Genomic DNA, 24,056 nt, shown 5'->3' on the forward strand with positions numbered 1-24,056 from the left:
TTTACAACAAAATAAAATTAAACATTCATTCTGCATAGATTTTTTGTCATGGCTTTTGAGTCAGGTTATGATAAGCATGATATGGGTTAAAGAACATTGCACTTTTGTGTGTGTGTGTGTGTGTGTGTGTGTGTGTGTGTGTGTGTGTGTGTGTGTGTGTGTGTGTGTGTGTGTGTGTGTGTGTGTGTGTGTGTGTGTGTGTGTGTGTGTGTGTGTGTGTGTGTGTGTGTGTGTGTGTGTGTGTGTGTGTGTGTGCGTGTGTTTATTATTTTTCATTAGTAATAATATTTATTTTGCGGTGATCTGAAGAAAAAAAATACCAAGCCCCATACCATACCAAAAGTGTTTTTCTTTTTAACTGTGCAATACTTCTCCCGGACTCTGTGCCATATTCCTACATGTGTATATACTGTCATCTGTAAAAAAAAAAAAAAAAAAAAAAAAAAAAATATATATATATATATATATATATATATATATATATATATATATATATATATTCTGATTCTGATTCTGATTAAATAAGCTTTTCACCGCCCTGTGATCCTGTACGGGATTAAATGGGTATTAAAAATGGATGGATGGATTTTTTTCACCGTGATTGTTTAAAAAAAACATGTAAATTCAACGATCGTAAAACAATAAAAAGTTCGATGACTGGACTCAGTAAGAGCGACCGCAGTCAGGATACAGGACGGAGAGATGAAACTACATTTCCCAGCAGACCAAGCGGCGCCGCATGAATATGACGTGTCCGGCCTATAAAAGCCGCGGGCTTTCAGCGTCACATCCTCTTTCCGTAGCTCTTCTCGCTTCGAGGTATGCCAGCATCTCTGCTCGTAACAGAATCCAAACTAATCCATGCTTATTTTCAGTCATCTAATGTTGTTTATCATTCATTTCTCCCCTTTTAACAGAAAGCCTCCCCACGATGAGAGCCAAGGTACGATATCAAGATATTATCTGTATTTTAAAGCTTGCGTGTGTCTTACACTTCCCCTCGATGCTAATGGCTAGCATCTAAAACATTCCCCGCCTTTCTTCACCATGCTTGATGCTTTTCAATGTTCTGTTAGCTGTATATACTCTGCATCTGTATATAACTGCATCCATGAACGTAATACTGAGCCTTAATATTTAATTTAACGTTAATGCCATACGCAAACACGTTTTGCAAACGTGGTTGGTACAGAAAGGCCCGCTGCATAGCAGGTTGTGTTTATAATAAACCATGTGCTCCAGCAACGCTCCACTAATGCACATGGCTTTTGAATGTTTAGTGTTTCCATCATCAAGCTGTTAAAGACCACGAGTGAACTTCTGTTACATTTAATCTGAAGATGTGCTAATAAACGTGTTCTCTTATTTTCTAGTGGAGGAAGAAGCGTATGCGCAGGTATGCATTTACACCTTTTTTCTACTTGCTTTCCATCACCTTTTAATAATTTAAGGCCTGTTGACTTCAGGCTTGAAGTGTCTTTGCAGAAGATTTGTCCACTGTTGCTGAGTATTGTCTATAATGCAGAATTCAGTCTGTTAAAGGACTCATTGGTTATAGTAAAGATGATAGTATTTTGTGTCTAGGAATACTTTGAACTATCATTTAAAACATAGTCAGATTACACATTGTACAGTAAATCTGGTCTTCGGTAGTAGACTTGAGGCCCTGGTTATGTACATGGGTTTGTGAGTTGGTTGACCTAAAGATTTGTTTGGTTGTTTTTGTGTTAAACATGGATATGACTTAACAAGTATTGGCTGATTTAGTTTGGTTATTTTTCATATCAAATGGGTACAGAGTAAATTTAAGTGGCTTAATTGTTTTTATACTAAGTCTGAGGAGTAGTATGTAATCCAAGTCAAGTTTCATGAACATTTCACTGTACATGCAGATATTGCCCCTTTTTATACTTTACTGATCAATGCTGTCTACTTTCAACAGGCTGAAGCGTAAAAGGAGAAAGATGAGGCAGAGGTCAAAGTAAGCCCTCATCCTTGCCAGCTGTGGTCCCATCCGAGCTTTTCCAGACGACTGCCTGTAAGCTGAAGGGGATTGTTGGCAGCGTTTATCGGCAAAACAAGGCCTATATCCTGACTTCACATGACCACACCTTCGATGGAGGAGCAAGCTGTGGATGTCTGACGGATGGCAAAGATGCTGGAAAGACCTATCATCAGAAGTGCAGCTGCTTTTGTTCATGGACCATGATGAATTTTTGTTTAATTACATCTGTCATGTGGTGTATTGAACAATAAATGTACACAAGTTTACATGTGATTCAGCCTCTTGCTTATAATAGAAATCATACATCTCTGTTTTTTCTGGTAATGCTTATTGATAACTCTTGTGCATGCAATCATAAGCTTGGTACAAATAAGAATTGTGTAACTTGGCAACTGCCATGTTCAGGGTAAAATATTTGGAACTTGTTGAAATCTATAAGTGGTTGACTGCAGTTCAGCCTCCGAAGTTCCAACTTATGTTCAGCAAATTCATAACTGCTTAAGGGCTATTAGTTTGCACACAATAGTAACACTTGCAATCAAAATAGTGAAACATGACAAAGGTAAAGCCAACAGGCTTATGCAGTGGACCTCCCCTCAATTTAGGAAGTAAAACTAATTACAAAAAACAAATACGATGAAGACTATAAACAAAACAAGGTTAAGACTAATTACAGATCAACACCAAAAACAAAAAAAATATAAACTTATGACATTTTTTAAACGATACATTTCTTTTAAAACTCCAAGATTTGGAGTTCCATGTCTGTACACCGCGATATCTGAGGGAAAACTGGCCGTGTTTAGTTTTATAAAAATGAAGATTAACCTGTCTATATGAATGTATTTGAGAATTATATGTGAAAAAATTAAACGATAGTGGTAAAGAAAAAGTCAACATGTTTGTAGAAAAACATCTGAATATTTGTCATTTACTGAAAGAATTTTGAGTTTTCTGAACAAAGGAGTAGAGGGATCCGTAGAGTTAGAAAATGTTGCCAGTCTTACAAATCGTTTTTGCATTAAATAAAGTTGAAGACTGGAAGGGTATGTATTTGCCCAAACAATATTACCATAAATCAAATAAGGATAAATCATAGAATAATATAGAGTTAACAAGCAAGAAATATTAACGAGATTTTGCAGTTTGCTGATAATGCCCAATTACTTCACATTTTTATTATGAATGAAATGTATATATTTTTTTCCAATTCAATTTCTCAACCAAAATACCTAAAAAACGAGTATGTGAGACTTGGGAAATTTCATTTCCATCTTCTGCTACTGTAATATAATCTTTAAGATATTTCCTACCCCTAACTGCAAATATTATAAAATTAGACTTTTTGATATTTAATGCAAGCTTGTTGAGTTGGAACCATTTTGAGATTCTCATCATTTCTTCATTTGTATTATTAATTAGAGTATGTAAATCAGTATGTGATAAAATCATATTGGTATCATCAGCAAATAAAATTGGAAGAGAAAATTTACAAACTGATGAAAAATCATTTATGTAAATAAGAAATAATAAGGGTCCTAAGATAGATCCTTGCGGAACACCGCATGATATCTGAGTTATGTTTGAGACACAACCATTTATAACTACATATTGTTCCCTCTCACTCATATAATTTTTAAACCATTTTAGTATATTTCCTTGGAAACCATAATGTTTAATTTTAGCTAACAAAATATCATAATTAACTGTATCAAATGCTTTACTGAGATCTAAAAAATACCAAGTGCAAATTTGTTATCATTTATAGCTGTATGTACTTTGTCTGTGAGTTGCAATAATGCCATATAGGTGGAGTGACCTTTTCTAAATCCATACTGATGCTCGTATAGGACGTTATGCTCATTTAGATGTTTTAAAATTCTATTATAAATTAATTTCTCCAAAATTTTAGAAAAACAAGGTAAGATAGACACAGGACGATAATTTGTAAAATTACTGTCCTGAATCACCAGTTTTAAATAAAGGTGTAATTTTGGCTTTTTTTAAATCCTTAGGAACAATACCAGTTTCCATGGATATACCTAAAACATGAGTGAGAGGTTCGAGTATGAATCTAGATATCTCTTTTACCAGTGAACTACCAATTTCATCATGGCCAGCAGAGGTGTTTTTTAAATTTTTGATGATTTCCCTTACTTCATTTATTTGTGGTGGTTCAGATTGTAGCTTATCTGGATATTGTTGTTCTAAAGGACTACCCACAGTGTTATCAATCTTATTAGAAAGAGAACCACCCACATTTGCAAAAAAAATATTAAAACCACATGCGATTTCATATGGATCACTAATTAAAATATCTCCATTTTGAAACTGGGAAGCCAAACTTGATTATGTTTTCTTTCTTTTATTTAGTTATTGATTAATAACATTCCACGTTGATTCCTTCAGTTTCTTTGAGAAATATGTTTTTTTTGTTGAACGTAAAATATGCACATATTTATTTTTATATGTTTTATATTCTTTTAAGTTTAGCGGGGTTGGACTCAAAATATAGTTTTGTAAAACTTATTCTTTTTCAAAGACATTTTTTATTGAGATTTAAAGTAAACCAAGGCTTATGAAAATCATCATTCTTCCTTTTTCTTGTTATTTTAAGTGGAAAACACTGATTAAACAAACTACCAAATAAATTCATGAAATTTGAATAGGCTAATTCAGTATTGTTCTCATGAAGAACATTTTCCCATGAGATATTTGGCATCTTAGATCTAAAATTGTCCCTATTGTTCTTGTTGTATACTCTATGATAATAGTTGACAGAATAATTATTCATTGCATTATTTGTTTTAGTCACACTAAAGATAGGTAAATGATCAGAGATATCAGTATATAATATAGCCTACCGCTATTGTAATCCAGTCAAAGAAATTTATAAAAATATTATCAATAAGGGTTGCAGATGTGTCAAAAATTCTAGTTGCCATATGAATTAAAGGAAATTAAAGGAATACATAGTGTTTAGAAATTCTGCAGTTTGTGGATGATTCTCTTTTTTAAACAAATTTATATTAAAATCACCTATAAGATAACAAACTTTATCCTCTTTAGATATAAGTTCAAGAAGGTTCAAAAGCCATTGATTGAAAAGATCAATATCTGTATTGGGTGGTCGGTAAATACCTCCAACAATTACATTTCTTCCCCCAAATGAACGGCATTAAGTAATTTCAACAAAAACAGATTCTGCAACTTTAGATTCGAGAGTCATAAGATCATCTCTATTGACAAATTGATAACTATTGTGAATGAAAAGAGACACACATCCCCCATTTCTCATTCCCCTGGTCCAGTGAGTGGCTTTGTAATCAGGCAGTTCATAAAGTGAAACTACAGATTCCTTCAGCCATGTTTCAGTTAAAGCTTTTATGGAAAATGTATGATCCAAGCATGAGAGATAGTGACTTAAATTATCATAATTTTTGGATAAGCTTCGTATATTAAGATGAAAAATAGAAAATGTTTTGGGTGTAACCGATTGTGTTGAGTTTTGGCACAACTCTTTAAAAGAAATGTTTTCATAGTATTTGGATATATCTGGTTTTTGTAAAAAGGTTAGAAAATTTGAGTCAGGATCATGTTCATCATATCTAGAAAGTCTTTTGCTGATTTCAAGTGGGGAAAAAATAAGGGTGTTATCATTAACATACCGTGTTTTGCCATCCATTGTCAATATTAAATCATTGTTATCAAGATCATGGAAGGGAAACTCAGATAAACATTTTTGGCAAGTCCAATTAACCCACTCTACTGCAACTGGAAAGTTCAAAAATATACATTTGGGATGATAGCCACTTTTGCAGATACCACATTCATATATTGAATCTTTTATAGTTTCATTACATGCGTTACAGATCTTATGGGAATGTAGTATGTTTGATATGTTATTTTGAGTCATGATAATACTAAATGAATATTGAAACAGTGACAGTTAAAATATGATCATATCATCACATCAGGTGATTCATGAAGGACGTGGTGGGTAAATAATGAGTTGGTCATGCTGCAGATATGCAATCTGTCCCTTGTCACGTGCTTCGTGTTTAGGACGCAGCTCCATTCGTTTCTGTCTTACATTATCTGTAAAATCTTCATTGATGAAGATCTTGGTGCCTTTACGTTTTTTCCCTCTCCCTGAATGAATGCTTCAGAGGTCCCCTTTAAAATGATACCAAAGACAATATTGTGAAACATTGACAGATATCCTGTACATGAGTCTAAACCAGGATATGCACCAGCATCTAAAATGTAATTTTCTGAAGGGGGTGGGTGACTTAATGAGCTGATAACTATGATACAGCTGCCACTCAGGAAGGGTTATCATACCAAAATATCATCTATAGACATGAATCTTTTCAAAAATCACAAGTATATATTTTTGTCCTATTGATGGTTTTATCTATGTCATTCATTTAGGAATTTTGAAGTTTAATTATGTATGTTATTTATTTGTTTATCTGTTTTTATTTTCATTAACTTCGTCCACTCGGTTGTTCTATGTACTGTATTATTTTTATTATTATTATTTTTATAATTTTAATATACTTCTACTGTACATAGATGGTAGTTGGCACAGTATGCGGATAGATGACTGAGGCGGTAGCTGGGGAGGCGGTAGGACTGGAGGAGTGTGTCCGGGGGGTGTGGGGATGCAGGGTTTTTATTTATTTATTTATTAGTTTCTTATCCTTTTTTTGACTATCCTACCTTGAGTAATTTTATTTTGGATGGTGGTATGTTTTCCTTCCTGTTTTGATACCTTTGTGATTGCAGAGAGTACTTGTTTGTTGTTTAATGTCTGTTTCATTTTGATAAAAATCTATAAAAATCTATTAAAAAAAAAAAAAAAAAAAATCATAAGTAAGTTTTGTCACCTTGAGTGGTACAGACTGACATTTTGGGCTCTGGCCCATGGACTACTTAGCGTGTTTAGGTTGTGCCTTAAACTGCCGCCAGGCGGCGCTGCGTCCCCGCGGTGGTGCTGCACACAGACTCCGTAGAGGAAGAGTCGCTTGTAAACAGAGGGATATGGCTGACGAGAGAGGAGGAGGAGAAGACAACGTAGACGACAACATGGGAAACCAGCTGCAGCTTTTACCAGGTAACACTTCAACTTGTACAAACGGCTCAGTGTTTCAGCGGGAAAACCCGCATCTCCTCCTGCTGACAGTTAACTAGCACATATTTGACACACGCACTGGGAGTGAGTGGTCAAATAATCCAGACATGGGTGATCTCATTGCTTTCGCTTTTCTTTTTGCATTTGTTTCGCTTTTACAATCTAAATGAGATTCAAGATATTATGTTGTAGTGTAAAGTTTGGTCAGGAAGCAAGATGAGACTTAACCCGTGTGTGCCATGTCTTTGTAAACTGGCTGTGCTGTGACAGACAACGAGGAGGAGGATGACATGGAGACTGAAGACCGAGACAGTGACGAGGGGGAGAAGCCCAGCATCATCACCTTTGACCCCAGTCTCCCCACATCTCACTCTGTGAGCTCTAAACTACCCTCAGTCTTATCATTATAATTATATTTATGTACATACCTTTCCTAATGTTCTGCCAATTTCTGCTGCTTTGCCAAAAAATGCTACCTAATGGTTTTCTACCTTTTGTAGAGCTACAATTTTACTGTGTTTTACTCCCTAAACTATTCCCTTTCCCCCCAAATGATCCTTGTCTCTTGCCAGGCCGTCATTGTAAATAAGAACGTGTTCTTAATTACCTGCCTCGTTAAAGGAGCTGTATGTAAGAGCAATAATAAAACGAATCCGGTCGAAAATTTCGGTCAAAAATGACCCCGATATGTCAACAGACATTTAAAAATCATGTTCATTTCAAATACTTATGTCACTGACAACAGCACTCAAGCCAGGATATTCCAGTTTAAAAAGAGGAGTTGCAGCCCTCAACTGATGTTTATGTTGTCATTTTTTGTTTTGGCCTGAAGCTCCATCCTCCACCTATCTCCCAATCACCAAGTCAGTATTGTTTCTGAAGCTCCACCCTCCACCTATCTCCCAATCACGAAGTCATTATTGTTTCGGCATTCGGGTTGCCAGCTCGGCTCTAATTATCGCAGCCATGGCAGCCTACGTTCCTGCTGCATTCTGCAGCCTACCTGGCAACCTCTGGTCGGGGGGAGGAGGGGGAGGGTACACGCCGCTCAACAATATTTTGAAAGTGACTGCAGTACCAGTTTTGGACATTTCTTACAGACGGCTCCTTTAAATAAAGGCGAATCACTGAATGAATATCAAATAAAGCCATAGAATTGTTTTTTTTCTTTATCGTATAATGTTCACAAAGTGTAATGCTATTCATGTCATGGGTAGTGTATTTTGAAGGATCAAATACTCAACATCCCATATTATCAATTTTACATCGTGCAAGAAATGATGGACGTGGCAATCAAACTTTGAAAATCGACTGTGCGCATGCGCAGAACCACAAAGTAGCATTTCTCGGCAGGTAGCAAGGATCGGCAGAACACCTAATCTTTGTATTCTCACAGTTTTTCACCCGTGATTTTTGTTGTGTTTACACTGACCGTTGTGATGACAGTACCTGGGCTCGGACATGGAGGAGTTTCACGGCCGTACAGTTCATGATGATGACAGCTGCCAGACCATCCCTGTGCTGCCGCACACGGCTGTGATGCTGGTGCCGGGCCAGACGTTGCCTCTGCAGCTCTTCAGGCCGCAGGAGGTCAGCATGATGCGGAGCGTCATCCAGAAAGATCGCACTTTTGCTGTTCTTGCACAAAGGTGTGTACAGTTAAAATAAAAGCCTCTCTACCCATGGGTGATCATCACAAGGTGGGCAGAACTTCCTGATTGAAACCATTTCATTTTTTCTCGTGAGCACAACTGATTTTACAAACCAATGTACTTGCCATGGCGAGTGCTACTCATCTAGCGTAAGCAGTTGTACAAACACAGTGGAGTTTTATAAGTCTTAAAGAAGAAAGAGCCTTATAATGTAGCACTAACTTGGTTTGAACTTTTTTAAGATAAGGAATATCTATATATAAATAAATATAAATAAATATCTATATTTTAGCTTCTAAAACAGTATATAGACACTATTAAAGGGGGTTATTATTGTGAATCTAGAAAATGTAACTGTCTTTGATATGAGTCTCCCAACTAATTCTCTGCAATTGATTCTTTTATTCTTAATAGTTAGAATTGCTTCATTTGATGTTTTTCTGCAGCAATGCAGGTGATCCAGAAGCCGACTTTGGAACAACAGCTGAAATCTATGCATTCAGAGAGGAGCAGGAGTACGGCATTGAAACGGTTAAAGTGAAGGCTGTGGGGAGGCAGAGATTTAAAGTCCACGAAATAAGAACTCAAGCAGATGGGTAAGTTCAACTGACTTCATTAAGTTGAAAATCAAAGGTCGCAGACTAAATGACAGACATTGACATGAGAGACATTTACTGACGGTGTCGAAGGATGTATGCCCAAGCTAATATGCTGCTGCGCAAATTCAGCATGTGCTCGTGGATATTAAGATTTCCTTGTTTAAAACATATTGTACATCCCTCTACACTGGCCACTTGTGGTGTCGCAACAAGAAAAGCAGCATGCAGAGGCTCACTGTGGCTTATAATGACTGCATGAGGCTGCTTCTTAAAGTCCCAAGAAGCTGTAGTGCCAGTCATCTGTTTGCTAGTGTTGGAGTACCAACCTGTGCTGCTGTGCTATGGAATTTAATGTACAAATTTATACGTAGAGTATCTAACTCATTAAATAGCATTATCACTTGCTTAATGAATCCTGCACTCAGCTCAGTCAGGTTCACATGTACGTTGTGGAACCACTGGCGTTCATGTCTCTACACTTGCGCCTGACACTGTTTTCTTTTTGTGTCACTGTTATTTTTAAGTCTTCTGTATTGTGGTTGTTGTTGTCTTTTATGTCATAGGTTGTTGTCTTTTATATCGTGCATGTTATATGTATAATTATTTATGGTACTATGGACCTCTTCTCGAGATGTGTCTTTAATAAAGTATGAATTGAATTGAATTGAATAAATGCTTGCCGTCACTTCCTGGATCTTAGGTGTTTGACAAAGACAAGAATTTACATGTTGTTTTCAAAGACTATAAAATACAAATATGATAGTTCTTCGTACAGCCACTTTCTGAAATTAAATGAAAAAACATTATAGTCAATTTCCTCAATCAACCACCTCGGCTTAATCCCTCTTGGAGGGTTCGCCACAGCAGATGTCACATTGATCTGGCCCAGTTTAACACCGGATGCCGTTCCTGCCACAACCCACCAAGCACGGGGAGAACATGCAAACTTCACGCAGAATGACTTCTTGCTGTAAGGCAACAGTGCTAACCACTAAGCCATGCTGCCCCTTGTGATTGGTGATTTTAAACAACAGTATGTGAATTCCAGACACATTTGGATTCCAAGGAGTGTTTGGAAGGTGCAAATTAGATAATATTTCTTCTGGTAATTTTGATACTTAAAACTTGTGAAAAAAAAAAAAACAAAAAAAAAAACACATTTGTGAACCCTGCACACAGAGAATTATTGAACCCGATAATGTATCAGTAATTTCCTATTGACAGTCAGTTGACAAATAGGGCTTACGTGAGTACACATTATTTGGAGGGGGGACATATCGCAGAGAGGATTTCTTGTAGCGGTCTGTGTTGCAGTGGTTCTGAAGAGGCCTCTGACTGAGAACACTGTTGCTGAGTCACTGTGTTGTGAAGAGGATGCCCGGGGTTCTCCATGGTCTTTTTCATTTTATGAAGTATTCTCCTTTGCACAATCCGTTTCAGAACAAGAGCTTCTTTTCTTGCACCTCTTTGCAGTGTTACTTCAGTTCATTGAAATATATTGCTTTTTACTGCACAGCTTCCTTTCGCCTTCATCAGAGTCAGACTCTGTCTGATGAAGGCGAAAGGAATCACAGAAACATGTAAGGTAATTAAAAAACCTAAAAATGTTTTTGTCGGACAAAAAGAATTAGAAAATTAAATATTTATCATTGTAGATTGATAGAGTCCAAATTCTTTGATCATTATTTTATAATTCTTCCTAGATTGAGCAGCAACAATGTGTGTTTATAAAGTGGTCTTCACATCTGCTGATGGTTAATTAAGTGCTTTTGAGCAGAATTTGGCTGCAGTCTTATGTCTTTTGGAGGTTGTAAGGTTGTACTTGGTGTTTTGCACAGTATTTCAGCATTTTGGCTTAATTCTTTTTGCCAAGTAATAATGGTATGTAACATGTCATCTGTTTTTTTTTAAATCTGAGGTTGTTTTTACCTTATATAACACATGCTTAGAACCAGAAGATCTTTTGTTATGCCATGATAAATGAATCACTAGAATTAAATAAGTGTGTACTTTCTTTTGCACATGGCTGCCTATCTGTTAAATTGTGCAGCTGCTGCTATCTGCTGTATGCGCTTGTAAAAATAGATTTTTAATTTCATTGAGACTTTTTTCTGGTTAAGTGAAGGAGGGTTGTTGGAAGATAGTCCAAGGGAACATTGCTGCTTACATCACTGTTGCAGACATACTATGGATCATGTTTACTTACATCCTCCATTTCCCAGGAAATTGAGCTTTACTGTCCATAAAAGTACATCAAGTACCAACTGTGACACATTCCATCTTTCTTTAATTATTATTATCTAATAATCTATCTATCTAATAAGTGATTGTAATAATCCTCTTGACCTCTTGCTATGACTTTAGCAAAGGAAACACTTAAACCATCTGTTCACTTAAGTGGAATCTGTCCCCTGTCATTCCTTGTGTCTACAGTATATTACGATGTACTTTCCAGATTCTTGCATTTTATCTGCTTTACATTACTGAACATGCTATGGAAACTAACAGACTAAATACTACAAATTATAATGTAGAAATGAGTTGAACTCTGTTCTTTTCAGTGAATGTATATGGTCTCTTGAGGACATTTTTAATTGTTAATTGCTGGATCTGTCCGCATGACGGATCTTCAGAGAGAATATGCAGGTAGCACTTGTCATGATAAAGTCATTTGCAAACTGTTTGTCACAGTCTAGTCAACATTCAGTCAGCGCATTCACTTGTTTAATCTGTTCTTCTCAGAATCAGGCAAGCCAAAGTGCAGATTCTTCCAGAGCGTATCCTCCCAGGTCCCCTATCTGCCGTGCAGCTGGGACCCATGTCCAGGCTCCACATGCACCCTTCCTCCAAACCCCCGACTCAGAGCTGCAAACAGGCTCAGTGCTGGTGGAACACCTTTCAGCAGGTCCGGCACTCTTGCATGTATACATTAAAATTTGTGCTTCAGTCTTAAACAACATTTTAGAATCCGAATGAGGAAAAAAGCATTGATCGTAGGAAAAAAAAAAATCAAAGCTGACATGCTTTACGTATTAGAAACAAGAAGTACATGAGAGCTGCTTTTCAGAACCTGTGGGCACCAGTCCCAAAATATTTGCTTTCTTTTAGACTCAGCTTTTTATGGTTTGGACCTTAGCTTCTATTAAAGGATATATTTCAGTACCAGTATACATAGACAGTATTGAAAAATAGTCTAATGACAACTTTTTATAAACATGGTAAAAGGTTTTTCTGTGTATGTTTGTCAGTACCAACCTGAGAAGAATCTGTTGATGCTTCAGGGGGAAAAAGAAATCTCAAGAGAACTGAATTTGCACATGGTGAATCTGTTCTTCTTCACAGAGAAAGTTTCACTCTGCCAGCCTGACACCATGGCCACCTTGGGTGTACGCACTCTATGACTCTGTGAGTACCGCAGTCCATATGCACATCGTTGACTTTTCCCCACCTATAAACATCCAGCACAAGCGAATGTAAACCATAACTTCTCTGGTTCCTGTGGTTCGTCTGCCAGGAGTCGCTCATGAACAGAGTGAAGAAACAGCTCCACGAATGGGATGAGAATCTGAAGGATGACTCCCTCCCTAAGAATGCCGTAGGTCAGCCTCTGTTTAGTTCGTCATCGATGCACGTTTGTCTCTTGTTTGTATTCTTTTCACCAATCTTCATGTCATCCATCTTCTTCATTCATTTGTGGTCTCCGTCAGACTTTTCCTACAGGGTGGCGGCCTGTCTGCCCATAGACGATGCTTTGCGACTGCAGCTGCTGAAGATTGGCAGTGCCATTCAGAGACTTCGCTGTGAGTTGGACATCATGGACCGGGTATGTAAAGGTCACCGCTGACCCAGTCGGAAGGTTGTACCTTGCCTGTCCTCAGTCTCCACAGCATCAGGCATCATTTTCCTCAGTTATGATGATATCCAGTTCTCCTCGTGCTGTACGTGAGCAAAGTGGGCCTGTTTTTCCCTCTGATGTTCTTTGGTAGATTCAACCAGGCCTGACACTGGCTGACTGATGTCTTGTTGCTGCAGTGTTTCACTTCACAGTTGCGCTTCATCATCAAAGTTGTAAGCAAAGATGGTTTAATTTCATATACATTAACATCAGCTGTTTGTCCTGGAAAGAGTTGATGAGATCCAAGGAAGTGTTTGTATCCACAGACAGTGTTGAAGCAGCCCCCTATTTTAATGGCTTCTCTTACGTCCCTCCTAACATTCATATTTAAATATAAACAGAAGCAACCAGCCAGCTCTCTGTCATCTTTATTTACTGTAGCTGCTGGTTTGAGTTCTGTGTGTTGCAGGAGAATCATAAGCTGTTTTTAGTCATGGTGACTATGGAGAGGAATAACTGTCTGCTCAGAGGGTCCGCTAAATCAGACCAAAAAGATCTCCTCAAGATGAATACAGTGTTTCAGCAATCCCTCAATGATGCAGGAGGCTGAACCGTTAAAGGAGAGAGAGAAAAAACAACAACATCATCATCATACCTACGTTGAAAGATGTATTTTATTGGCATAGTTTGGGGCCTGGGTGGGGGGGGTGCTGGTGGTTGGGGGGCTCACTGAACAGATATCGATAAGTAGAAAATAAACTGGATCATGAGCTATGGCCTTTGCAGTTAACAGGTTTTGGAGTGACATGTAAACTAAATGAGGCAACATTTTTTGGAAGAATGATTGAAAACTGAAGCTGTTGTGTTTGCATATTGTGACTTAAAGCCTTACTAATGTGCACTTTAAGCTGTGTTTTCCTTTAATTTTGTTACCAATCTGTGCCAGAGCACTTGTAGAAACTTTGCACACATAATGATGACAGCAAGCAAAGCTACACTCTTGTATTTCTCTTGTATCTTTATCTGTATTAAAACAGTTTTTTTTTTTGGAAAGTATAAGTTTTTCTATTTTTAGGGCCCAGATTGAACACACCTCTGAGAAGTTATTAATGGCCCCAGAGTCAAATAACCTCTGCCCTAAATCTATTAGATTTATTTATATCATATAAATCAGTGGAAGCAATTGTCACACACGCTTCTCAAGATGAACAGGTCCTGCAAATAGGTGCAACTATAAAGAGTTTAAGGTTTGGTCATTTAAACATACGTGTGATATGGCATCACATTAAAACATGAAATGAACAGCAAAAGTTACAGCTATTTTTGGGATGAAGTACTAATCCTTTCACAAATATTGAGCAGACAAAATAGCGTTCACCCTTGTTTGAGGTTCCACCGTCGCACTAACAGAAGCTTCTTTAATACATCCGTCTATTATCTGCTTTCCTCCACTGTCTGATTCAGGATAATAACCTCTCTTAATGGACTCTCTGTGATCGCAATCATGCAACCCCAACTTGTGTCATCACTTGAGTGGCTCTTCTGGTAGCATTAAGGATGGGATGACTATTTTATAGTCTTTAAGTAAAAATTCTCAATGAGAAAGCTGTAATATACCACATTTGTATAAATATGTGTGTGTGTGTGTGTATATGTATATGTGTATGTATATATATATATATATATATATATATATATATACATACATATACATACATATGTATGTATATATATATATATATACACACACACACACACACACACACACACACACACACACACACACACACACACACACACACACACACACACACACAGTTAATTGTATGTAATCTCTCCTCAGTGTACATCACTGTGCTGTAAGCAGTGCCAGGACACAGAGATCACCATGAAGAATGAGATCTTCAGGTGAGGGCCTGTTTTTATTTGTTTTCATTTTTTGTGTGTGTTTTATTACTTATTAAAATGTCATTGTTTATTTCAATCCAGCCTTACATTTATGTATTTTATTTCACAAATGCTTATCAGCTCTACGGAAGTACAAATTGTAAGATTAAAAACTAGTTAAAAGTGACTGAATGTTAGTTTTTTCTTTCCATCACATTTTCCAGTAACTATAACAAAAAACAGCTTACAGTTAGATATAGCTCTGTTTTGTCTGTGATAGTGTCCAAAACATATCAAATGTAATATCATGAAGGTGTTTGAGACTTCCCATTTCTCCAATTTCCATAGATGCCGTACTTAAATAAATAAATACAATTTTATTTTGCTATATATTGTTAATTTATTTTTCTTTCACAGGATTAAACATACATATAACCAGCACAGATGTGATCATGTATTTATTATTATTGTTATTCTTCCTCCCATCGTAATCACTGTCATTGTAAACACAATGCGGTTGAGGCCAATTTCCACCGATGGAAAGCTACTTAAATTCAGATGTTACATCACAAGTTGAAGTGGCCCAGCTCTGCAGTCTGCTCCTCCACCTTCACTGTTATATAATGCCATTTTTGAACAATCCGTGATGAGTTATTGTTAAATTCGTTGTTCAGCAGTGCACAGCGAACCCTGAAGAGCCATGAAACTGACCAGGCCCTGTGGTTTTATCATCCAGATAATCTGAGTGACTGAGTGGTTGTGTGTGTCTAGCGGAGATGTTCAGAAGTTATTCTCTTGTGAAGCCCATTTCCTCAACTAAATTGACCCACTGATCTTATTTTCACCAAACAAGTTAAGACAAATATGAGTACCAGATGCAGATATACCAAATGAGGTTTTTACTAACGGATTGTCTTTTGTGTTCATGCGATTAGTTGTGTTGTTTCACCTGGAAGATTAAAGTGGAGGATGAATTTTGTATCATTTGGGACTTGTTTCACTTTAGTCAATGAAATGTTATTGATGTTTACGTTATTGATCGTAAATCACAGGTAGTGACTTTTAGATCTTAATCAAGAAATTTTCTAGACAGTTTACGCTCAAAAGTTTACATGTGTATGAGTGTGTATGATGAAGAAAAAAACCAGCAGTAGAGACTAATGCTCTCCTCACAGGAGGAGAGTGCAGCAACTCAAATATTCAGCTCGGCAAAATCAGTCTGGGTTTTACTACTACTGTCATTTAGCAGACGCTTATATATCAGCATTGCATTTCTCTCTCGCTTTCTGGTTTTTGGCAAAAATATAACTGATCTGATTAAAACAACAGTGAATGTATGAGATGTTAAACATAAACATCTGTCTGAGTGACACCCTTCACCTTACACAAGATTTGATCAAATCTTAATGTTCAAATATTGTTGAATGCAAGCACAAGTTTTACTGTAAAGTTGGGCAGATCTGTCACACCAGGTGTTCCTGAAATTCTTGGCAGTTGTCACCCCTGTAACCCAGATTGTTCAACTCACTGCTGATTTCAAAAATGGCAGAATTTCCATTTAAATTTTCAGCATTTTCAAGGCCGTTTGTCCCCATTCACTGTACAATTTACTGGATCTCCACTCAGTCGCTCGCTCGCTCTCAAGTGATAATTATGTCGTATTGTTTTTGACTGAAGTCACAATCACTGCTGATGATGTGTTCGGCCCGGCTTTTCTGTCTCTGCAGCTTGTCTCTGTATGGCCCCATGGCTGCGTACGTCAACCCCCACGGCTACGTCCATGAGACGCTGACCGTCTACAAAGCCAACAACCTCAACCTGGTCGGCAGGCCATCCACGCTGCACAGCTGGTTTCCAGGGTAATTCTGCTGCTTTAATGGCATTTAGATGACCCTCACCCCCAAAGTAGTGAACAGTAGAGCGCATAACACAACCTGTAACTGTTTTTACCTGGTTCCACTGAATGCTTCTTTCAAATGAGAGACCTACAGTGTCCTCAAGTCCCGGCCAACATCCAGCTGTAAGGAGTTTTAAAGCTACCCAGCACCTGAAATGAAAAGCTGTTGACTGTTTGGTGTTATATTTATTATCGGGGCATCTGTTCCTCTTGTGTTAGTGGTGGGAGTGTGGTCATGACACCTCCAGCCGTCTGTACTCTAGAGAGAAGCTGAGACGTGAACGTGCTGGTCTCAAATCAAAGAGTTCCTTTGAGGTGTTTGTTGGATTTGTTTGTTGAAGAAAAAGTTAATGTCACCAATTTAAAAAAAGATCAATTTTACATCCCTGATCAGGGGATCAAATGTCTTCCACAAACATTTGAATGTTAATTTCACCAGCAGTTGAACTATTATGAGTGTTTTAGAATAACGGTCTAAAGACCAACTTCATAAGAATTTGAATTGTCGTTTGCACATTGGTTCTTTTCAGTCGTGGACGCAAACAACCACACCGAGACTCTAAACTCCTTTCAGAGGGTTTTGTCCCTGGTGGAAACTTGATCTGACTTTCATATGACCCATCTGAAAAGCTGTGCTCATTAGAACTTCAGCAGTATTGAGTACTACACTTATTGATCTGGTGCTCGTCAGGAAGATTTGATTGTTTTACCCCAACACTCATTAGGGTAAACATACAAGCAAGTACAGACAACCGTTTCATGTTTTTATTTATTTTACAAAGTAGTTAATATGTTATGTTAAATAATATGTTTTAAAAAAAAAGGAAAAAAGGAAAAATTATAAAAATGACACTTTCATGTGTGATAACATAGAGAAATTTGTGTGCATTTATTATTTTAAATTTAGCATATTGTTATTTTAAATTTCCCAGATTTTTTTTTTTTTTCCCATTTTCATCACCCAGTGCTCCTACCTAAGTCAGTCCTGGGCATTGCCATCCTATACCAATCTCGGGAGGGCCCGGCACTGAGCTCAGGTCTCCTCCTTAACCTGAGGAGTGAGCAGGCCGCATCTTTTCACCAGACAGGGTGGGGGAAGTCATGGGGGAACTAACACGCACTTCAGCGCCTACAGCATCCCTGGCCGGAATCGAACCCAGGACCTTCTTGCTGTGAGACGGCAGCACTACCAGCTGCGCCACCGTGGCCCTGGGTGTGTGCATTTGTGTCGTGACAGAGGGCCATGGTCCCCAAAAGTTACTTAAAACTCTACTTAAAAGAGTCTGCCATAAAATGAATACACTGACAATGAGTGAAATAAAATAAAGAAAAGCTGCCTAATTCATAAATCTCATATAACTTCAAATACCTCTCGGGTCAGTGGGAGTAAGATAGCGCTTCACTTCCATATACCGTATGTGTTGTTTGAAACAGAATAATGTTGGCAATGTTTGACACTGGAAAAGACATTTTTTTTGACTGAACTGAAGTGACTTGAATGGAACCTTTTGGTGTTAAATTGTCCTTGCCTCACCAAAAGCAGAGACACGGCAACAGGAGCAGAGAACCAGCCAACAGGACTGCAGAAAAGGTTGAATTATACATAAAATAAAGAGAGAAGACAGCCCGTATCAATGCCTGAGTCAGTGTCAGTCACTTAGAAGAGTTCAGAATGTTAATTGCAGCTGGATTGAATGACCTCTTATAAATGTTCCTGATTACCAGTGGGAAGCTGTAGAAAGAGAAGATGAGTGCTGTGACCTACTTCCGCACACCCTGATACAAATGACTGCATCATTAACAGAGTTATGCAGACGTTGATGACATGCTGATGATGACCATTCATTCGAATCAGGGGTTTTGGTGCAAGGCAACATCTAAAACATCCAAAGAGCATTCATCTGTAACCAGAGAAAATTACAAAAAATATAATTTGCATGTGAGCTGTACTTGGAAAAATACTTCTTCATCGCGGAACATTAAAATAGCCTGACCATAGACGTGCAGGTAAATGTCAAGCCTTTTTTTTTTTTTTTTCTTTAGTCATGCACTTTGGACGGATAAATCAAAGCAGATAACGTTGTTTGATCACACTAACAACAAAACATGTTCGGCATGTTCGGCATTTTCAGAAGAGGAGCCTCACACAGATGTGAAGTGTGCGTGTAGAGGTTGCTGGTGGACAGTGACTGATGATCCAGAATTCATAATTGAATCAGTAACTTCAAGCTGCCCTAAGATTGTTCCTGAAGATAAGTTGATGTTTTCTCCAAAAGTGGAAGTTTAAATGGAAACAAATCTTTTGACAGGAAATTATCCTCTGTACAGTAATTCAATAAAGAAAATGGAGAGGAAAAGTGAAAGATAAGGTTATCAGGTGGCCAGCTCAAAGCTCAAATTTAAATAATAATAATAATAATGATGATAATACATTTTATTTAAAGGTGCCTTTCTTGGCACTCAAGGTCGCCGTACACAACACAAAAAAAAAACACAAAAAAAAACAGCAGAACACATTTAAAAACAGCAGAAAACATTTAAAAACAGCAGAGGTAAAAATAAAGAAACAACAGAAAGAGGCAGAGAAATGACCATTAAATGAGGTAGGCAGTTTTGAACAGCTGCGTTTTGAGTTGGGATTTGAAAAGAGTGAATGAGTCAATGTTTCTGAGTTGGGGGGGTAATGAGGACAGGAGGACTTTAAATTGAATGTGGAACTGAACCGGGAGCCAGTGGAGCTGTTGGAGGACAGGAGTGATGTGATTGATAGGATAGGAGTGATGTTATGATGCGGGCAGCTGAATTCTGGACCAGTTGAAGTTTATGGAGGGATTTGTGAGGGAGGCCGAAGAGGAGAGAGTTGCAATAGTCCAAGGATGGCGGCAGTGTGGGGGGTAAGGTGTCAAAGATTTAAAATGTTCTGTTGAAAAAAAACGTCTTGTTCAGCCACAGGAGGCCAAACTAGCTTCTGATGCTGCAGAGGCACTGACGACTTCACAGATGTAATTACAATTACAAATTCAAATTTCCTTATGAAGTTGTGTTGTTCTAGTGTTTTTTTGTTTGTTTTAATAAGATGTTGGTGTTCTTGCTTTTTAACATGACAATCTCTGTTGTAAAAATCATTTCTTTCTTTCTTTTTCTCAGTAAAAAAAAAAAAAAAGACGTGGTGAGAGACTTTTAAGAAAATGTGGTCCTGTCTTTGCCCTCAGGTATGCCTGGACCGTTGCTCAGTGCCGAACCTGCGGCTCTCACATGGGTTGGAAGTTCACAGCCACCAAGAAGGACTTGTCTCCGCCTCGTTTTTGGGGCCTGACCCGCTCAGCCATGCTGCCCCGTATCCCCCAGGGGGAGGGGGAGGAGGGCAGGGAGGGCTCTCGCCTCCTCTGCCTGTGACGGCAAATCATCCACCCGCCTCTCCTTTCAAAAGCCCCGCAAACCTCCCCAGGCCCGGATCACCAGTCTCGTCTGGGTGCAAATACTTACTAGTAATCAGAGCATCTCCCCGCCTGTCACCTCCGGCAGCAAATCAATCACATTAGAGGAAAGGTCATTGAACCTTCAAACGCCAGTCCTGGGAGCAGATTTGAGAAGGATCGGCCTGAAATCTGGGAGCAAAATGCTCAGAGAATCCTGGTTAAGAGTGACAGTTTGAACAGACGGTGAACATTGGTTTAACATCCCAGCATGCAGCTCCCCGATCTGTGTTCCTGTTCAGCTGTTTTTTCCTTGATATACCAAGCTGTAGTTGTTGATCCACACAAACACAGAAAGTGCTGAATGCATAGAGCTTTATACCTTGAACTATTGTCCTGCAGGGCGGAGTCTGACTGCATGCTGATGGAACCGAGCGTCAGCCACTTCAATCACTAAACTCGCTGTAAATTCAACTGGCATTCAGATCTCTTTGTGAGCGTCTTTCAGATAATAATTTAGCTGCCGTAGACCCGTGGAGGAATGTGTTCACATGAAAGAACGCTCACGCGTGTGTAGATCAGTGACAATAAGAAGATATTTTCAGTCGTGGAATAAAATTTGTTGTATTTTTGTATGCAGGAGGTTTGAAAGTTAATATAACATATTCACTGATGTGGCGATGCACGATATTTAATCATCACAGCTACTTTTTTTTCTTGTTATAAACAAAAAACTGAGCTGGTAATTTATGATCATGTCTTAAAAACCTGATATGTATAATCTTTGTTTTTGTTTCCCCAGAGGCTTATTTTATTTTCCCATCTGATTATAAGGTTCAAGAAACAAGCTTTATTTAGTTGCACAAGTGAAAATTAGATGCGTATGAGTGCCTCAGACTGTTTTCCAAAGGTCAGAGCTAATTAAGAAGAAAGGAAAGAAAGCGTTCACCCATCTAATGATGTGTGGCATGTTAAGAAATGTTGTTCCTATACTCCTGCAGTTTTTTCGTTGTTGTTTTTATATGTTTGAACAATCTTTGAACTGCTGATTGAGGATGAAAGATGAAAGACAGCAAGGTGATGATAATACACATTTTAAGTGTTCTTTTGAAATTTTACTTTGAGTTTTCAGGATTGTACTTCTTGCAGTCTTGCTGCAAGGTTCTGGTTCACGTTTGTGTGACGTCATTGAAAATAAAGCAGTGATGGTGTGAAATACGACCACAAATCTCACTATTTCTCCGCAAAAAGCTAATAATCTCGAATCGGAAAACGGAGTAGCTGAAAACAGTGATATTCAATAAAGTCCAAGAATGTTTGTGTAAAATACCTGTTTTTGGTTGGTATTTTTGAGAAAAACAAAAAACACATGCAAACACTTGTTAAATAAAAAATGTAAATGAAATTTTTTTTTAAAGATTGGTACCACTCATATCTGCAGAGTAATCGTTAAGCTGCAACAGTTACGACCTAAAATGGCAAAATAATTTCAAAATGCTTGTTATAAGAGTTGAAATGAGGAAATATATTGATTTTTATTTTGTCTCAAGTGTGTAACTTAAATGAAAAACAAGTTCAATACAACAATTTGTGCTCGCACTGTATGTGGTTCCTTGTTAATTTGATGGATGTGAAGGCTGACAAAATGATGAGCTCTCTCTGTGCCTGGAGATCAGACAAGATCACATATTGCTGGTATTCAGTTTTTGCTGTCTGTCAGGCCAGTGGTGTAGTCACTTGTTTTCCATCTTCACGCCAAGCGGAGCCCTCCACTGATTGCAGCCTTATCTCTGGCAAATTGATCATTTTGCTCACAATGTTTTAAAAAAAAAATAAAAATGGTAAATTCTTTTTTTTTTTTAGATAAAAGCTTCCAGATTAAAATGTTTTTCAGGTTATTCTTGTGGCTTGAGTAGCTAATATACATAGCGTTGCACAGTGTTGTGTAGATACTTGACTGAAACAGTTCAGTTTGTCCATCAGTGACGACTCCTCACAGAAGAGTCAGTTTTTAAATAATTTCATTACAAATCCTTTTTCCTATTTCTCATGCTTGGAATCATATCATTTAAGTTAAGGACAGGTTTTCACTGGATTGAAAATAAAGATTGTGAAATGTCTGTGGAGATGCTGCTTTGATTCAATTCTTTACTCTGTTATGTCACTGGCTGAGTGTTCACCTATAAAACCATAAAATGAATGCTTCAATGATGAAATCAGTTGCCTAGTTCCAAAGAGGGCCTTTGCTTGTTTTTCCATGTCATTGAGTGTCCCACAGAGTAAAATAAACATGTTCGTTACAAAGACCGACTCGTTTGCTTTTTCGTGTTTTCTTACCAGAGTGTTCACCATCTTTCAGGAGGACGTTTGTTTCTAAGGAAGCTGTCCAGCCAAACAAATCTGGCTGTTCTCACAGCAGGTGTTTGTGTAAAGCAAGACACATTAACAGGGTGCCACTCTGAGTTGTTAAAAAGGTGGTAGAAGGTTTCTGGTGTTACCCTAGAAATGGTGACTTTTCACAACTGCAGATTAGTCCACATGTGCTTTCAAATGTGACTGGTGCATTAATGTCTCGTGCAGATACACGTGGCTCGGAGGATCTTTTGTATTCTTGAACAGCCAGAGTCTAATGAGACTGTGTGTGTGTAGCAGAGGAAACAAGTCGAACACTGTGTTTCACCAATGTTTTGAATGTGAGGTTGCCGCAGAGACATTTTCAGTAAAGGAGTACACAGGTTTGGGAGATGCTGCATGTTGGATCTTATAATAAACGATTTTGGCTTGTTCGAAAGAAAACCCTCTCAACTGGGTGTCTGCTTTCAACATGTTTCCTTTTTTCTCTGGTAAAGGACCATTCAAACATCTAACTACTCAGCTTCAGCTACTCAGCAAGGCTTTATGATAATGGGGTTCCATTATTGGCCTTGGGAATGATCATTGACACATCTGTGATGGTTGAGAACTTCATTAATGAAAACATTCTTGGCAAATGCTTTCATTTTTGTCCGTCTGTATTGAAAATTTGTAGCAAAATTTGTTGCCTTCAAGATGACATATTTGCAAGGGGTGACCATGCACTTTTCACCAGAATGTTTGTTTTAAACTCAAATTTGCTCACATGTGATAAAGTTATAGCTGAGAAAGAAGAGGGTACTGGGATGATCTTACTGCACCCATGACCAGTCCCCCGTAGAGAATACATGGACAACTCAGAAATCAATAGCAACCTTATCCTTGATAACACAGAGGATACTTAACTTTGTCTTTAGGCATCCTCAATCAAGCTTTGCAAAACTGCATCAAATACATTAAATGTGTTAATCGCAGGTCTTTAAATGCTGAGTTCCTTCTGTTTTCTCAGGATGTCTGTGAACTGCTGCTTTACCTTCTCTGCCTCAGACCCTGATGTTTTCTTTACTTAATGTGCTTCTATTGTGAGTTATGACAATAGATGTATGAGTCATTTATGATAATGGATCAAGATGTGTGTTCTGATTCATCAGTTTTGCAGCTAAAGAGCATCTGAATGTACCTAACAGAATTGTCTGTCTCTTCCAGGGTGAATTTTACTTTATTTTTATTAAGAAGAGAAGAGGCAGCTTTACCAAGGTATAACATCACCTCAACA

General features: G+C 37.9%; 1 protein-coding gene and 1 long non-coding RNA gene across 2 annotated transcripts; both read left to right on the forward strand.

Annotated features, from left to right (window-relative positions):
* Nucleotides 1–744: 744 nt before the first annotated feature.
* LOC133449454 (uncharacterized) lies at nucleotides 745–2,271 on the forward strand. Its single transcript, XR_009783038.1, has 4 exons — nucleotides 745–819; nucleotides 918–943; nucleotides 1,374–1,396; nucleotides 1,943–2,271. It is a non-coding gene; the product is annotated as an uncharacterized LOC133449454 (long non-coding RNA).
* A 4,759-nt stretch (nucleotides 2,272–7,030) lies between these two features.
* Nucleotides 7,031–21,796, forward strand: crbn (cereblon). Its single transcript, XM_061727612.1, has 11 exons — nucleotides 7,031–7,124; nucleotides 7,413–7,516; nucleotides 8,589–8,791; nucleotides 9,241–9,390; nucleotides 12,136–12,298; nucleotides 12,736–12,798; nucleotides 12,908–12,992; nucleotides 13,101–13,216; nucleotides 15,072–15,136; nucleotides 16,843–16,974; nucleotides 20,225–21,796. Exons 1-11 carry the CDS (start codon nucleotides 7,052–7,054, stop codon nucleotides 20,406–20,408), a joined length of 1,338 nt encoding a protein of 445 aa, XP_061583596.1. The 5' UTR covers nucleotides 7,031–7,051; the 3' UTR covers nucleotides 20,409–21,796.
* The last annotated feature ends 2,260 nt before the right edge of the window (nucleotides 21,797–24,056 follow it).

Source organism: Cololabis saira, chromosome 8 (assembly GCF_033807715.1).
Source record: "Cololabis saira isolate AMF1-May2022 chromosome 8, fColSai1.1, whole genome shotgun sequence".
NCBI classification, from domain to species: Eukaryota; Metazoa; Chordata; class Actinopteri; order Beloniformes; family Belonidae; genus Cololabis; species Cololabis saira.